Source organism: Notamacropus eugenii, chromosome 3, assembly GCF_028372415.1.
Source record: "Notamacropus eugenii isolate mMacEug1 chromosome 3, mMacEug1.pri_v2, whole genome shotgun sequence".
Classification (NCBI taxonomy): domain Eukaryota; kingdom Metazoa; phylum Chordata; class Mammalia; order Diprotodontia; family Macropodidae; genus Notamacropus; species Notamacropus eugenii.
In genome coordinates, this window is record NC_092874.1 from 220,259,593 (window position 1) to 220,278,187 (window position 18,595).

At 37.0% G+C, this 18,595-nt stretch overlaps 1 protein-coding gene across 1 annotated transcript; it reads left to right on the plus strand.

Moving 5' to 3' along the window:
* The first annotated feature begins 3,475 nt into the window (after positions 1-3,475).
* On the plus strand, positions 3,476-4,066 carry LOC140531966 (olfactory receptor 5BS1-like). Its single transcript, XM_072650569.1, has one exon. It carries the CDS (start codon positions 3,476-3,478, stop codon positions 4,064-4,066), a length of 591 nt encoding a protein of 196 aa, XP_072506670.1.
* Positions 4,067-18,595: the final 14,529 nt, after the last annotated feature.

Here is an 18,595-nt window from a genome sequence, read left to right on the forward strand (position 1 = left end):
GAACACTGTGGAAGCATTCAGTCCATCTCTCCAGCATAATATCCTTATCACTAATTAATGTGGCTACATCAGCACTGAGTAGTTGAGATGTGCCATATATCTTTGGACCATAAATAACCTTCAGGGCTTCATAACAGTGATTTGGATTGTTACTATCACCATAAAACTGAATTTCATCTGCCTTCTTATGAGCCAGGAATACTACATCTCTCTAAGTTTTACTTGCACTTTAGTTGTCATGGACTTAAACACTGGCTTCTTAGAGAAGATGAACTATCCTGCTAGTAAATCCTGTAGATTTCTTGTTTTTCATCTCGTAGCTTTTGAATTTCAACATCACTTTCATCAAACCAGTCTTGATGTTTGTGAGTGTTCTAGTCCAGATGAGTATATGTGATGGTATATACCACGTCTCTGAAATCTGCTCTCTCCTTTTCTGCTCCACTGTTGTCAACCTTGTATTGACTCAGTTTTCCCCCAAGTTAGCAATGAATTGTTCCCCCTTAGGGAAGCATTCTAATCTGTTGACTATAAGTCTTGTGGTATCTATTTTTCCTTAGAGCAACAGCTTTTGTTGAATGTGAATATTTAGCTAGGAGAGGATAATTCTATGATCTGCTCAGTACTCTGCACAGCACAGCACCTTCATCACTCTCACATTCCCATCTGCCTCTGTTCCTTACAATGACATGGTCTATTAAGTGCCAGTGCTTGCTGTGAAGGTAAATCCATGAAGTTGTATGTAATTTTCTTTCCTACTATGGCAAATCTCTTATTTATTAAAAGTATGGATGTTTTCGTTTGCACTTCTATTATTGTTCCCATATTGGCAATATTCTGTACTGTTTCTCCAGATCTTTCAAAAGATGTTTTAATTCCAGCTTCATTTCCTCCCAGTTTTTTTATTTTCTATTTGTTGTTCTGATTTTCTTACCTTTCCTTTTCACCATGTTCTTGGTTTGTTTCTCTAGTTGGGTTATTTATTCATTTGAGGACAACTCTGAAAATATTTTGCATTGTTTCTTTTTTCACATGCTTTGCTTGTGATACTTTAGCTTTTTCCTTTATGTTCATTTTTATGTAGAATTTTCACTATCTAAAAGTTCTCTTGACATTGTTTATTTTCTATTTTGACTTGTTTTATTTTGTATATGTTTTTATTTGTGTTGTTTCTATTTTAGATTTTTCAGTAGAGATGGGAGGATATTATTTTCCTTGAAACTTATTATTTGATCATCTTGCCTGAAAAGTCTCACTCTTAATTTTAAAAAAATATTTTTTGCATATCATTTTGAATATTATTATTATCATATTCATCCTGTGTTGCCAAAGAAGACCATGCCATCAGAGAAATGATGACATGACTTGCACTTGATTTTGTTTTGAGTGAGGGAGTGCTGTGAAGGAAAGGAAGGACAGGAAAGGAAAGGAAGGGAAGGGAAGGGGAAAGGGGAAAGGGGAAAGGGGAAAGGGGAAAGGGGAAAGGGGAAAGGAACCAGTAAAACCCAAGTCAAATGAACATCTTTTGGCCATCCAAATTTACCTTCCTTTGGAGAGGAGAAGGAAGAGAAGGGGGAGGTAGACAGTAGAGGAGGAGTTGAGTTACCCAGCTAAGTGGGTCCTCATTCAGTCAGCTGTGTCTGCTCACAAGATTATGTTTGTCCTTCGTTGCCAAAGAAGACCTCCTGATCTTTTGAAAGATGTTTTAATTCCAGCTTGATTTCCTCCTGGTTTTTTTTATTTTCTATTTGTTCTTCGGATTTCCATACCTTTTCTTTCCACCATTTTCTTGGTTTGTTTCTATAGTTCTGTCATTTATCCATCTGACGACAGCTCTGAAGACATTTTACATTGTTTCTTTTTTCACACGCTTTGCTTCTGATACTTTAGTTTTTTCCTTTATATTTATTTGTATATAAAATTTTCATTATATAGAAAGGATTCTTGTTCATTTTCTATTTTGACTTGTTTTATTCTATAAACTTTTTTATTTTTGTTGTTTCTATTTTAGATTTTTCAATAGAGATGGGAGAATATTGTCTTCCTTGAAACTTATTACTTGGTCATCTTGACTGAAAAGTCTCACCCTTAATTTTAAAAAAAAATTTGCATTTCATTTTGAGTATGGAAAGTATATAGTGAAACACTTCATAATAAGAGCTATGGCAAAATGTAATTAGAACAAGTAACTCAGTTACTGCCGAGTGATCATTTCAACATTAGACATCTACACTGTACAACAGCATTGCTAGGTACTAAGGTGATGTAAAAATGAAAAACATGAGTAAGACATGTCCTTGAGGAGATTGTGCTATATTTTCAGACTAGATATAAAAACAAATAATTATAATACAAAGTAGAATTTCCTGATTGTTACAGTCAAAGTTGAGGAGTTACCATTTCTACCACAATGTCTCATAGAGAAGGTGGCACGGAGGACTTGGATGAGTAAGATTTGATAGGCAGAGATGAAAAAGAAAGGTCAGCAGTTCCAAGAGAAGGCAACAATGGAAGCAAAGGTACCATGGCAGAAAAAGATATATTGGGATAAGAAGTCAGTTTTGAGAGAAAAATAATTCATTTCTTTATTCATTTATGTTTGTTTTTGTCAGGCAAACCAGTACAGAGCTCCCACTGAGGAACTTCTTCTACCAGTACAGATTAGAGCTCTCTTTGAAAACTATACTCAGTAGAAAATGGGCACAGCCCAGGATTCTACTTTCATAGCTGAAATGGAGAATTACAATAATGAAAATACCATACTCCAGAAATGAATTCAAATCATCCCACTTGCTCCATAAAGCCAATGGTTCCTGACCATTCCAATGATCACTGTTCTCTATTCCTTTCCACTAATCCAGTGCACAGAACCTTGACAACACAACTTAATATTCAACTTCTATTTTGCATATTTTTCTTTCATACATTTTTCCTATGTCTCCATCTTGTCTCTTCACAAAGATTACATCCACTAGATGGCAAAAAAAATATATCTTCAAGGTCTTTTATTTTACTCTATAGTGTTAGGTATAGTGTTGAACACTTACCACTTGGTCAATAAAAATGTATTAGCCGGTTGGTTGATATGCTTTTCTATTTCCCAGGGAGGGATTTTTCTGAACAAATGATGCTAGATAATCAGACGACAGACACAGAATTCATTCTTCTACCATTTTCCAGCAGCCTCCATGTCCATTACATCCTGGTCTTCATCTTTTTATTGATTTACCTCCTCACTTTGGCTGGGAACCTATTGATTATGACAATCATCAAGATGCATTCTCACCTGCACACACCCATGTACTTCTTCCTGGTGAACTTATCCTTTCTTGATATTTTTTATTCCTCTGTCATGATACCAAAGTTGATTCAATTACTGCTAGCAAAGAACAAAACAATCTCCTTCAGTGGGTGTCTGGCACAGATTGGACTGACATTTTTCATTGGTTCATCTGAAGTCTTAGTCCTCTCTGCCATGGCCTATGACCGCTACTCAGCCATCTGTAACCCTCTGGTTTATGTGATGGTCATGAGCAAACAATTCTGTATCTTTCTGGCCTGTGGGTCTTGTCTACTTGGCATCACTAATTCCCTGCTTAACACCCTGCCTTTGTTGACATTACATTTCTGTGGCCCCCGCCTCATCCACCACTACAGCTGTGAGATGCCTGAGCTCTTACCTCTCTCCTGCACTGACCTCTTCCTTAACAAGATCATCTTGTTCACTACCATGATCATCTATGGCATTGGTTCCTTCTTACCCATCATGTTTTCTTATATTCGAATTATCTCTGCCATCCTGAAGATCAGCTCAGCTTCAGGCAGGAGCAAAGCTTTCTCTACTTGCTCCTCTCACGTGATTGTAGTGACCTTGTTCTTGCTGACAGGTGTGGGCAGATATCTAAGTCCTGCCACAGGCTCCGTTCTGCAGCAAGTCATCTCCATGCAGTACAGCATTGTGACACCACTGCTGAACCCAATTATCTACAGTCTGAAGAATGTGGAAGTCAAAGTAGCCATAAAGAAAGTGTGGGAAAACAAAAGAATCCTCCCTGGCACTTACTGATTAAGAACTCCATCAGCAATGGTACTTATGAGCAGAATCTGAGAAGTCCATCAGAGTTGTGACTTTTGGTAAAGACTCTAGGAATACCTCTAACTTTCTAAGAGCCTCAGAAACAGAAAAGTTCAAAGAGAACACAGTATGCCTAAAAATTCCTGAAAGATAAGGCCATATCTTCATCATTATATTATTACTGTTGCCATTTTATAGATTCTGAAACTGAGGCATCAAGAAATTAAGTGGTTTATCCCAATTCATACAACCAGTTAGGGGGAAATTTGAGATTGCACTCCAGGTCTTCCTACTCAGAATCTACTTTTCTTTTCACTACATAAGGAAGATCAGCAATCTTTTCTCCCTGGAATACTCTGATGCTCCCACCATTCGTGACCTGTTTGTCTATTCATTTAGTGGGCATTTATGTTTGTACTCTGTGCAAGGTATAGATGGATTTTATAAACTGGTGATTTTGTCTTTTATTCTTGTTTATTCCTTTTTTCCTAGTAAGCTTTGTTTGGAAAAAAACTAACTTTGTATTTTTGTGGGCACTTCCAAGAGGGAGGATAAACAGATCCCAAGAAAGTCTTAACTTTCAATACATGTATATGTGAAGGTTCTGTGAGTCTATCACTGCAAAGATGTCGTAACTTACTCTCTTCCTGCTTGCCAATACCAAGGTGCTCAGATTTATAGATCTGAAATAGATAAATTTGAGTTGCTCTTGCTAGTGTCACTGTTGTTATTATTATTCCCCCTTTCAATTCTGGATACCAACATAGTCCTGGGTTCTACCACATTTCTACAACTCCTCAAACTGGACCGAAGTCCTTATAAGTTTACTACTAACAACCACAGGAGAACAGATGGGCCACAGTGCAATGGACAAAATCCAAAGATATGAAGCCATACTTCTGAATCTTCCTAGGTACAATTGTAAGTAAAACTATTGCCTCCTCCAATACAAATAAAATCTACCTATAGCTTTAGAAATGGTATAACAAATGATGTAACATTGAGAATCACATACCCCCAAGGTAAGGGAAGGTATCAGGTACCTGAGTTTGATAGAAATTATAATTTCTCAGGGTACACAGAGTCAGAGGCAACATTAGAACCCAGATCTTTCTAATTATGCAGCTGGCACTCTATCCATAAAAGGAAAAAATACTAACAGGAGGTCTTAGTGGAAAAATGGGTGTGGGGGATGGAAATCACTCAAACAAATAAAGGAAAAGAAGTGTTACAAGGAAATAACTATTATGGTATCAGAGACAACTCTCTTCCTCCTCCTCCTTCTCCTTCTTCTCATCCTCTTCTACCTCCTCCACTTTTCCACCTCTTCCTCACCATCACCACATCATCTTCCTCCTTCTCCTCCTCCTGCTCCTGCCACTTCTGCTTCTCTTTCCTTTCCTCCCCTCCTCCCTCTGTTCTCTTGGAATGGACCATCATGTATAATTTAACAATATATGAATGTTGAATAAAATATTTACAAACTAGAATATAAATGTAATATAAATTATTGAATTTGAATTATTGTTTTTAAAAATTAAAAAGATATGAAGTAGATTAAACACACCAATACCAATTTATAAAATTAAAAACTATTCCCCAATATAGAAGGGGCAAAGAAGTATCAACATGCTATTCTCAATGTAATATCATGTGTTCCTCACAACATGCCCAGGAAGTAGGTGTTACTAAGATCAGTTTTGTAGATGAAGCAACTGAGATAAGGTGTCATGGTAAGAATCTGAGGTAGGATTTGAATAGTGGTTCTATCTGTAGGTTATCAATGCAAACACCTTCACTGAAAAAATTCAGGCTATTTACCAAAAGCTCCCTCTTCTCTCATTTTTTTTTTCTCTTCACATCTCAACAAGTGGCAGTATATGAATATAATGGAATGCCATTTTGCTATAAGAAACAAAGGAAAATATAAGATTTCAAAGAAACCTGGAATGTCTTGTATGATGTCAGTGAGGCAAAGGAGTAGTATAATTAGTACTTATTACACTATGATGACAATTTGTAGAACAATTGATACCATGACAGTAGCATTATTAAGTTGAACAGTTTTAAAAGACTTAAGAACTCCCCTATACTTTATATGTTCCACCTTCTGGACCAGGTTTTTCCACTTTTTCTTTGTGCTGTCCTTATCTTTAGGATAACAAATAGATGTGTGGAATTGAGTTGCCTGGGGTACTTTGACAAGGTGGTCACTGACTTTATGGAAAACTTAGCAGAGAGAAGCACAATCTAGACAATGACATTGCTGTGCAAGGTCATCAGGTAACTACTGAGACAAATTCATTGGAGAGTACCTTGGACCTATAAGCAACCCCAAGTGACACCTTGTCGGGTCACCTAAAACAGTTGGCAAGCATTGAGCTTTCATCTCGATACCAGACAAAACTGAATGGCAATGGGATGAATTTTGTTTTTGTCCCTGAGTCTTGCAAAGCAGCATGGAAATGGTTCTTGACAAAAAACATTTGAACTCACCTGATTAGAGGATCTAAAGAGTGGGTTGGAGAGTTGAGATTGCAGATCACTCTAGTAACAACGGGCTGCCCACCAGACAGAAGATTTTCTTTCTGGTTTAGTAAACATATGTTTATTTAATCATGTGTATGTGAATGAGCAATCCTCATGAAATCAAGAAAAAAACAGGAATCTCTTGGGGAAAAAAATGGCCCAAACCAAGCAGATTTAATATATTACAAACACTTATGTGAATCTTGCTGTGGAGAACTATATATTTCTTACCCTAGAGCAGATAGTATCAAACCTGGGCAAGGCAAAAAAAATTTTTTTAATGTTGAAAGCCAGGGTATCCAAACAAGTGAATTGAGGCCAACACCCACCTTATCAGTACTTGGAGGGCCATCTGGTGGCACATATACCTTGTGAAGATATTCCTGTCACACTTACTAGGATGCCTTCAATTGGCACTAGAGATGGACAGGCACAGTAAGCAAAGGTGTCTATTCTGTCTTTGCTCATCTGATTTCACATCTAGTGAAAGCGCAATGCCACTGCTCTTGTGCACAGGAGCACCCCTGCTGTATACAGTCTTGATTAAAACTTATCAGTCATCCCATATATGAGATTTGGGACTTGAACCTAGGACTTCCTAATTCCAATGGTAGCCATCTGTCCAATAAAACACAGACAATACATAATAATAAATAATTGTTGTTGAAGTCCCTCCTTCCTCCTTACAATAGAATTCTGAATTCAGCACTAATGATAACGCTCAGAACTGACTCCACTTATTTTCCTGTGTTCTCAAATTGAGGATCCATTTTGCCCAGGGGCAAGTGATCAACTAAAACCTTTTCTTAGAATTCTTACAATATAAGAGGCAATGGTTTATAATGGAAAGACTCCTGAACTTGGAGTCAGAAGTCCTAGGGTGGAGAACTGGTTCACTCTGGAAGACCTAAGACAAATTCCTAGACCTCTCTGAGTTTTGGTATTATTATTATTATTATTATTATTATTATTATTATTATTAATACATGGGGACAATCCCTGTAATGTCTACTTTACAGGTTTGTAGTTAGGCTCAAATGAGCTTCTATTAGTAAAGTGTTTAGAAATCCTTAAATCATCATGTGAAAATGAGCTGCTGTTAGGATATTTTAAACATACAGTTAGACCATCCCACTGCCAGGTCACAATAAGATAATAGTTACAATAAGCTTTGAAGATTAATTCTCAGAATTTACTGAGGAATTACTACACAAACTGTGGTTCATGAATACAATAGAGTATGAATGAGATGTGAAAAGTGAGACATACAAAGTATTCAGAGAACATATAAAAAGTGTTGCAGACTGAAATATGCAGAACAAGGAAAACAATATGCAGAACGACAACCTTGTAAATGGGAAATACTATTGAAGAGGTAACATGGCATAATGGATATGGCAATAGAATCAGAGTCAGAAAGATCTGAATTAGTAAATGAAATTATGAAGGGATTGGTTTTAGAAAAACCTACAAAAAGCCTGTATGAAAATAGATGCAGGAAGAACAGAGGAGAACTCAAGGAACAATTTCTACAATAACAGCAATTTTATCAAGTTAATTATCTTGAAAAGACGTAGTAACTCTAATTCAGCACAATGACCAAGAACAATTTCAAAGAACTCATGAAGAAACTACAGCAAACAAATTTGAAGCATGTTTTCTTTTCTATATATTCCCTTTTTTTGACAAGATAAATGAAGAAATTTATTTTGCATATATATATATATATATTTGTAATAGGCTTCATTTTTCTGGCTACCCGTCTTGAGACAGGGAAATATTGAACTGAAAATGCATATTGAGGATTTGATTTTTAGACCTGCCTAAATAGGAAAATGGTTTTACTTGACTACACACATTTGTAATAGGCTTCTTTTTCTTTCTTTCACAATATAGCACAGGGTATTTTAGTGGCAGTCAATTCAGTCTTGAAAATTAAATAAAATTGAACTTTTTAAAATATGAAATTAGCTCATAAAGGTTCACCAGAACCATATTACAAAGTACTTTAAAGGTGAACCATTTTGGTTAAGACTCAGAAATGGAGGGGATGTCCATCAATAGGGGAATGTCTGAACAAGTTGTGATATATGATTGTGGTATAAGAAATGACAATGGGGAAGACTTAAGATAAATCAGGAAAGATTTACATGAACATACAAAGTGAAGTGAGCAAAACGAGGACAACATTGTGTACAGTAACAGCAAAATTATTACATGATGAAGAATTGTGAAAAACTTAGCTATTCTCAGCAATACAATGATCCAAGACAATTCCAGGAGACTCATGATGAAGCAAGCTATCTACCTCTGGTAAAGAACTGGTATTGTCTGAATACAGACCAAAACATGCTGTTTTCCACTTTCTTTCATTCTTTTTTTTAATTTGAGTATTCTTACAAAATGACTAACATAGAAATGTTTTACATGATTGTGCATGTATAAAATATATCATGTTGCTTACAATCTTGGGGAAAGAGAGGAGGGAAGAAGGGATAGAATTTGGTATTCAAAATATTTTTGAAAATGCTAAAAAATAGTTTACATATGTAATTGAGAAAAAATAAAATAAAAGGTAACCCTCTGCTGGCACTAGGGGCAGGACTCTATTCCATTGCCCATATGCAGTTCTGGGTTTTACTCCCAAGGTGAAGAGGAGTATTCTCACTAGAATGGACCCTGGTCATTGCTCCAGGGCAAAAGAGAGTGATTGTGATTGCTCACAGACCAGAGAACAGACCAGGAAAGCAGTGACCACACCTCTCTTTAAGTCATGCCACCTTGGAAACTTGCAGACCTGTAGAATTAGCTCTGAAAACAGCAGCATGAAAAATATGAAGCTCAGAACAGTGCTCCCTCCACAATATGAGCAGAACCTTAACCTTAAAACCAAGTAAGAACTCAAGAAATGGGCTGGGGAAATGATAAAACAACAAAAAAAGAACCTGGTAATAGAAAGTTATATAGTGAAAAGGAACATCAAAACACAAATTCAGAGGAAGAGAACAATGTCTCAAATAAAAATGTTTTTAGAAATATGAATTGCATTCAGGCCCAAAAAAGAATTCCTGGAAGTGCTGAAAAGTAAAAATAAAATAGGAGAAGTAGAAGAAAAATTTGGGAAAAGAAATGAGTGATGCAAGAAAGTCATGAAAAGAGGTCAACAGCTTGGTAAAGAAGGCACAAAAAATAATAAAGAAAATAACACCTTAAACAATAGAACAGACAAAATGGCAAAGGAGTTACAATGACAAAATGGGAAATGGGAAAAGAAGGTAAGAAAAAACTCATTGGAAAAAATAATTACTTAAAAATCAGAATTGAGCAAGTAGAAGCTAATGACTCTGTAAGACATCAAGAAACAGGGGGCAGAGCCAAAATGGTGGAATAGAAAGATGGACCTGCAGAAACTTTCCCACATAGCCCATAAAGTACCTGTGAAAAATGAATCCTAAGAAATTCTAGAGCAACAGAAGCCACAAAACAATAGAGTGAAAGAGATTTTCAGCCTAAGGCAACCTGGAAGGCCAATAGGAGAGGTTTATCACACAGAGCACAGTTTGGCATGGTCTGCACAGCATGGCAGGGACAGGCGCTGGAACAGGCTAAAGGGTGCCACCGGCAGCAGCAGTTCCCAGACTGCTCAACCCATAAATACTAAAGACAGCTTCAAAGGTCAGTGAGAAAAATCTTTCACATGGGTGGGAAGGGAACATTGTCTGGACCCACCAGCAGCCACTGCAGAGGCAGAGTCTATTTTTGGAGCCCTCTGCCTAAAGAACCTGGGGGAATTGAACTGCTGATCTGGGTCTCAGCCCTGAGTGACTCTCCTGAGTTAAGGAAGAGTGCTGGTGGTGGAGCTGGTGGAGCCTCTGGAAAGGAAACCCTGCAGGCAGATCCTGGGCAAAACAGAGTGCCTGTGGTTGCTCCCAGAGCAGATCGCAGGCCAGGAGAGCAGTAAACTCCTCTCCCTTGATTGGGCCACCTTGGAAGAACTGAGAACATACAGGCTCCCAGAATATACCCAGCTCTTGACAAAGGACTCAAAAGTCAAGTAACTGGGTGGGGAAATGCCCAAAAAGGGGGAAAAAATAAGACTATAAAAGGCTACTTTCTTGGTGAACAGGTATTTTCTTCCATCCTTTCCAATGAGAAAGAACAATGCATACCATCAGAGGAAAACAGAAAAGTCAAGGTTTCTGCATCCAAAATCTCCAAAATAAATATGCAATGGTACCAGGCCATGGAAGAGCTCAAAAAGGATTTTAAAAATCAAGTAAGAGAGGTGGAGTTAAACTTGGGAAGAGAAATGAGAGCAATGCAAGAAAATCATGAAAAAAGAGTCAACAGCTTGCTAAAGGAGACCCAAAAAAATGCTGAAGAAAATAACACCTTTGAAAATAGGCTAACTCAATTGACAAAAGAGGTCCAAAAAGCCAATGAGGAGAAGAATGCTTTAAAAAATAGAATTAATCAAATGGAAAAAGAAGTTCAAAAGCTCACTGAAGAAAATAGTTCTTTAAAAATTAGAATGGAGCAGATGGAATATAATGACTTTATGAGAAACCAAGAATTTACAAAACAAAACCAAAAGAATGAAAAAATAGAAGATAATGTGAAATATCTCATTGGAAAAACACTGACCTGGAAAATAGATCCAGGAGAGGCAATTTTAAAATCATGGGACCACCTGAAAGCCATGATCAAAAAAAAGAACCTAGACATCTTTCATGAAATTATCAAGGAAAACTGCCCTGATATTCGAGAACCAGGGGGCAAAATAAATATTGAAAGAATCCACTGATCACCTCCTGAAAGAGATCTAAAAAGAGAAACTTCTAGGAATATTGTAACCAAATTTCAGAGTTCCAAGGTCAAGGAGAAAATATTGCAAGTAGCTAGAAAGAAAAAATTCAAGTATTGTGGAAATACAATCAGGATAACACAAGATCTAGCAACTTCTACATTAAGGGATACAAGGGTGTGGAATATGATATTCCAGAAGTCAAAGAAACTAGGATTAAAACCAGGAATCACCTATCCAGAAAAACTGAGTATAATACTTCAGGGGGAAAAATAGTCATTCAATGATACAGAGAACTTTCAAGTATTCTTGATGAAAAGACCAGAGCTAAATAGAAAATTTGACTTTCAAGCACAAGAATCAAGACAGCATGAAAGTTAAACAGGAAAGAGAAATCATAAGGGACTTTCTAAAGTTGAACTGTTTACATTCCTACATGGAAAGATAATATTTGTAACTCTTGAAACTTTTCTCAGTATTTGGGTAGTTGGAAGGATTATATGCGCGCGCGCACACACACACACACACACACACACACACACACACACACACACCCCTATGTGTGTGCGTATATATACATATATATATATATGTATGTGTGTGTGTGTGTGTATATATATATATATATATATATATATATATATATATATATATATATATATATATATATATATATACATAGACAGAGAGCACGGGGGAGTTGAATAGGAAGGGATGATATATAAAAAAATAAAACTAAGGGGTGAGAGAGGAACATATTGGGGGAGAAAAGGAGAAATGGAGTGGGGCCAATTATCTCTCATAAAAGAGGCAAGAAAAAGCTTTTTCAGTGAAGGAGAAAAGGGGGGAGGTGAGAGGGAAAAAATGAAGCTTACTCTCATCACATTTGGCTCAAGGAGGGAATAACATGCTCACTCAATTTGGTATGAAAATCTATCTTACACTACAGGAAAGTAAAGGAGAAGGGGATAAGTGGGGTGGAGGGGAATGGTAAAAGGGAGGGCAAATGGGAGAAGGAATCAACTAGAAGTAAACACTTTTGGGGAGGGACAAGGTCAAAAGAGAGAATAGAATAAATGGGGAGCAGGATAGGATGGAGGGAAATATAGTTATTCTTACACAACATGACTATTATGGAAGTCTTTTGCAAAACTGTACATATATACCCTATATTGAATTGCTTGCCTTCTCAGTGGAGATGGGTAGGGAGGGAGGAAGGGAGAGAAGTTGGAACTCAAAGCTTTAGGAACAAATTTGAGAATTGCTTTTGCATAGAACTGGGAAATAAGAAATACAGGTAATGGGGTACAGAAATCTATTTTGCTCTACATGAAAAGAGAGAACATGGGGATAAGGGAAGGTAGGGATGAGAAAGAAGGGAGAGCAGATTGGGAGAAGGGGTAATCAGAATGCACAGTGTTTTGGGGTGGGGGAGAGAAGAGAGAGAGAGAGAAAATTTGGAACTCAAAATTTTGTGGAAATGAATGTTGAAAACTAAAAATAAATAAACAAAAAAGTCATCAAGAAACAATAAAACAAAATGAAAAGAATGAAAAAAGGGGGGAAATGTGTAATATCTCACTGGAAAAACAACTGATCTAGATTGAAGATATAATTTTAAAATTAATGTACCATATGAAAACTAAGATAATAATAAGCCTAAACATCATGTTTAAAGAAGTGATCAAGAAAAGTTGCCCCAATATCCTAAAACCACTGGGTAAAACAGAAATGGAAAGGATAGACTACTCACATCCTAAACGAGATCCCAAAGTGAAAATTTCCAGGAATATTATAACCAAATTCCAGAGCTCTCTGGTCAAGGAGACCATATTGCAAGCAGCCAGAAAGAAACAATATAAATATCATGAAGTCACAGTCAGGATCACACAAGACTTAGCAGCTTCTAGGTTAAAGGATTTGAGTGCTTCACATATGATATTCTGGAGGGGAAAGGAACTAGGAAGACTAGAATCACCTATCTAGCAAAACTGAGTACAATGCTTCAGAGGAACAAAATAGGTATTTCATGAAATATAATATTTTCAAGCATTCTTGATGAAAAGACCAGAGCTGAATAGAAATTTTTGACTTTCAAATGCAATACTTGAGAAGCATAAAAATGTAAATAGGAAAGAGAAACAAGAAGGGATTCAATAAAGTTAAACTATTTACATTCCTACATAGGAAGATGATACCTGTAACTCCTAAGAACTTTCTCCTTATGAAGGCAAATACAAGGAGTATATAGAGACAGAGGTCGACAGGTGTGAATGGAATATGATGGGATGAATTTTTTTAAAAATATAAAATTAAGGGGTGAGAAAGAGAGGTGAACTAGGAGAAGAAGGATGGGAGAGGTATAATGGGGCAAATTATCTCACATTAAAGTGGTGCTATAAGGCTTTTACAGTAGAGAGGAAGGTAAGGAGTGGGTAACACTTCAAACTTGCTCTCACCAGAATTGGCTGAAAGAGGAAATAATACGTATAATACAAGGAAGTGAAGGGGGAGAGGATGAGACTGGGGGATAGGCTGATAAAAAGGAGGGAAGGTTGGAGGAGGTAAGGGTTAGAAGGAAATTACTTTAGAGGAGGGAAAGGGTGAAAGGAGAAAGAGAGAAAGATAAATGGGGAAAAACAGTATGGAGGGAAATAGTAATCATAACTGTGAATGTTAATGGGATGAACTTACTCATAAAACAGAAGCAGATAAAAGAGTGGAATAAAACCAGAATCCTACAATATGTTGTTTACAAGAACCACACTTGAAGCAGAGAGACTCACAAAGAGAAAATATAAAAGCCTGGCACAGAGTATATCATTCTTCAGCTGCAGTTAAAAGGAGAAGAAAGAAGAAGAAGAAGAAGAAGAAGAAGAAGAAGAAGAAGAAGAAGAAGAAGAAGAAGAAGAAGAAGAAGAAGAAGAAGAAGGAGGAGGAGGAGGAGGAGGAGGAGGAGGAGGAGAGAAGAAGAAGAGGAAGATAGAAGAAGAGAAAGATAGAAGAAGAGGAAGATGAAAAAGAAGAAAGTAGCATACCAATAATGGTTTCATACAAAGTAAAAGCAACAAAAGATATAATTAAAAGAGATAATGAGGAAAACTACATTTTGCTTAAAAAAGGTACCATAGATAATCAAATAATATCAATATTAAACAAAAATTCACCAAATGGTATAGAATCCAAATTTCTAAAGGAAAAGTTATATTAGTTACAGGAGGAAATAGGAAAACTATACTAGTGTAATAGCCATTTAAATGGAAAGATTTTTCCCATTTATTAATAGGCCCATGTGACCTGCTTAAATCACCTGGAAGCCTAAATCACATGTGGTGGGAGGAGCTTGATGAACAGGTAGAACAGGAAGGGTGGAACAAAATAATGAGGAAGTTAGTGAGAATGGTCGAGGCAGAGAGAGAGGATGCAGACCAGCAGGCACAGCAAGGATTATGAGTGTTTGCTTGTGAGAAGACCCCAGCAGGTCAGGGGAGGCTTGGGATTGCCTTTGTCCCCAGCAGTGCTAATGTGTAGTGACTTCCTGGCTACTATGAGAGATTTAACTTTCTGATGTTGGGATTTGGCTTTCTGTGGTCTAAATAAATGTTTTTCTTCTCCCTTCTATAAGGACAGTTTTGTATATTTTCTAATTCAGAAATACGCCTGGATATTCATAGCCATCCTCAGTCCTATGAATATTGCCAGGGCAATACAACTAGTAGGGGACCTTAACTTTCTCCTCTCAGATTTAGATAAATCTAGCAAAAAAATGAGAAAAACATTAAGGAAATGAATAGAATTTTTAGAAAAGTTAGATATAATAGGCCTCTGGAGAAAATTAAATGGAAATAAAAATGAATATATGTTTTTCTCACTGATACATTGCCCTTCAACAAAAATTGATGTATTTCTCATACTTTCATATATTAGGGCATAAAACCCTCACAACTAAATGCAGAAAACCAGAAATAGTCAATGCATCCATTTCAGATTATAATGAAATAATAATTACATTCAATGGGGGGCCTTGGAAACATAGTCAAAATTAATTGGAAACTAAATAATTTAATCCTAAAGAATGAGTGGATCAAAGAACAATCATAGAAACAATAAATAACTTCATTAAAGAAAAAGACAAAAATGATACAAATTAATGTGATATCCCCAAAGCAGTATTTAGGGGAAATTTTGCATCTCTAAACAGTGCATCAATAAAATAGAGAATGAGTGGATTAATGAATTGGGCATGCAACTTTTTAAACTAGAAAAGGAACAAATTTGCAGATTCCCAATTAAACACCAAATTGGAAAAACCTGATAATCAAAAGATAAATAAATCAAATTGAAAGTAAACCACTGAACAAAGAAATTAAACTAAGAGATTCTTTGATTGTGGGGGGAAAGAAAGATCAACCACTGAATAATTTGATGTAAAAAAAAAAAGCTAGAAGGAAGAAACCAAATTACCTGTACCAAAAATGAAAAGGGTAAATTTGCCACCAATGAAGATGAAATTAAAGCAATTATTAGGAATGATTTTGCCCAGTCATATGCCAATATATCTAATGATTTAAGGGAAATGGACAAATATTTACACAAATGTAAATTGCCCAGATTAATAGAAGAGGATATAAAATACTTAAAGAACCCTGTTTTGAAAGAAATTGAATAAGTCATCAATGAGTTCTCTAAGAAAAAGAAATCATCAGGATCAGATGGACTGACAAGTGATTTAAAGAACAATTCATTGAATTTGACGTATTTGCCAAATTCCTTTTATGAAACAAATATGGTGCTGGTACCTAAATGAGGAAGAGCAAAAAAAGGGAAAGAAAACTACTGACCAATTTCCCTGATGAATATTTATGCACAAAGTTTAAATAAAATGCTAGCAAGAAGATTACAGGTTTTTATCACAAGATCATACACTATGACCAGGTGGCATTTATACTAGGAGTGCAGGGCTGGTTCAATATTAAGAAAACTATCAGCATAAATGAAGCAACTAGGTGGTACAGTGAATAGATTTCCTGGCCTAGAGTAAGGAAGACTAATTCTGTAAGTTCAATCTAGCCTCAGACACTTACTAGCTGTGTGACCTGAGCAAGTCACTTAACTCAGTTTGCCTGAGTTTCTTCAATTGTAAAATGAGTTGGGGGAAGAAATCACAAATCATTCCAATATCTTTGGGACAACCTCAAATGGAGTCATGAAAAGTTGAACAATATCAGTAAAATTGACCATAAAAATAACTCAAAAATCATATAATTATGTCAATAGATGCAGAAAAAATACCTTTGACAAAATAAAAGAACATGTTCCTATTTAAACAGCAGAAAGAATAAGAATACTTGGGGCTTTCCTTAAAATGATAAGTACTGTCTACCAAAAACAATCAGCAAGCATTATTCTGGGGACAAGCAAGGATGCACATTACTACCACGCTTATTCAGTATTGTACCAGAAATGTTAGCTATTGTCATAACAGAAGAAAAAGAAATCAAAGGAATTGGAATAGGCGATGAGGAAACACAACGATCAATTTTTGAAGATAATATAATGGTATACTTAGAGAATCCTAGAGAATCATTTTAAAAACTAGTTGAAATCATTAAGAACTTTGACAAAGTTGCGTTATATAAGATAAAACTACATAAATCAATGACATTTCTACATATTGCCAATAAAGTTCAGCAGCAAGAGAAAGAAAGAGAAGTTGTATTTAAAATAACTACAGGTAATATAAACTACTTGGCAATCTACCTGCCAAGATAAACCCAGGAGCTATGTCAACATAACAGCAAAATACATTCCACAAAAATAAAGTCAGATCTAAACAATTGGAAAAATATTCATTGTTCATGAGTAGGTCAAGCTAGTACAATAAAAATGACAATCTTTACTTAAATTAATTTACTTACTCAATGCCATACAAATCAAATTACCAAAAAAATTACTTTATAGAGCTAGAAAAAAATAGCAAAACTCATCCAGAGGACAAGAAAAATGTCAAGAATATCAAGAGAATCAATGAAAAAAAGTGAAGGAAGGTTACCTAATTGTATCAGATCTCAAACTCTATTAGAACAAAAAAACAAACAAAAAAAAACCCCTCTGTTACAAAGCAGGAATCATCAAAACACTCTGGTACTGCCTAAAAATGATAGGGGTAAATCAGTAGAATAGACTAGGTACAATACACAGTAGCAAATAACTATAGTAATTAGTATTTGCTCATGAAAAGATCTAAGCTTTGAGGACAAGAACTCACTATTTCATAAAAACTGCTGGGAAAACTAGAAAGCAATGTGGCAGAAACTAGGTATAGACCAACATCTTACACTGTATACCAAGATAAGATCAAAGCAGGTACATGATTTGGACATGAAAGGTGATACCATAAATAAATTGGGGAGCATGGACTAGTTTACCTTTCAGGTATATGGATAAGGGAAGAACTTATGACCAAAGATAGAGAGCTTGACAAAATGTATCATTTTGGGGGCGGAGCCAAGATGGCGAAGTAGAAAGATGCACATACACACAGCTCCGAACCCACAAACCACAGAACGACTAGAGGGGACCAACCCAGGGCGAATTCTGCACCCAGAGACCATAGAATATTGGAGCGAGGGAGATTTCTGTTCCAGAGAGACCTCCAAACCTCTCGTGGGGGGTCCTTCGCGCCGTGGACGGGGTGCCGGGACGGGGAGGAGAGGGCAGCCCTGCCGCGGCAGCGACACCATGAGGAAAAGATCCGAGCAGGCTACAGGGACGGGATCTCCAGCGGCCACGCGGGTCCCTCCACCCACAGAGGGACCTGCAAACCTCTCACAAAAGGTCTGTCCGGCTGCAGACTTGGAGCCCAGCTCGGACCTGCAGCGGTGGCTGCGGCCGCAGCTCCGAGAGGTACAGATCCGAGAAGGCTCCAGAGACGGGATCTCCAGCGGCGGCACAAGCCCCCCCACCAACAGGTGACTGACGGGGATAGGTGAGAGAGTGTCTTTGGCGGGTCGAGAGGGGAGTGGGGTGCCCCCATGGCTCGGGCCCCCCCAGGAGATAGAAGCTGAGAGGCAGCTGCAGAGAGGGGCTCCCCAAACGGGCGGGAGCCTGGATCCATTGTGGAAGGTCTGTGCATAAACCCCCAGAGGGAACTGAGCCAGAGAGGTGGCCCTGCCCCTGACCACCTG

What these genes read in the sequence shown, in the direction of transcription:
- LOC140531966 (XM_072650569.1), top strand. Translation starts at nt 3,476, where the DNA reads ATGGCCTATGACCGCTACTCAGCCATCTGTAACCCTCTGGTTTATGTG.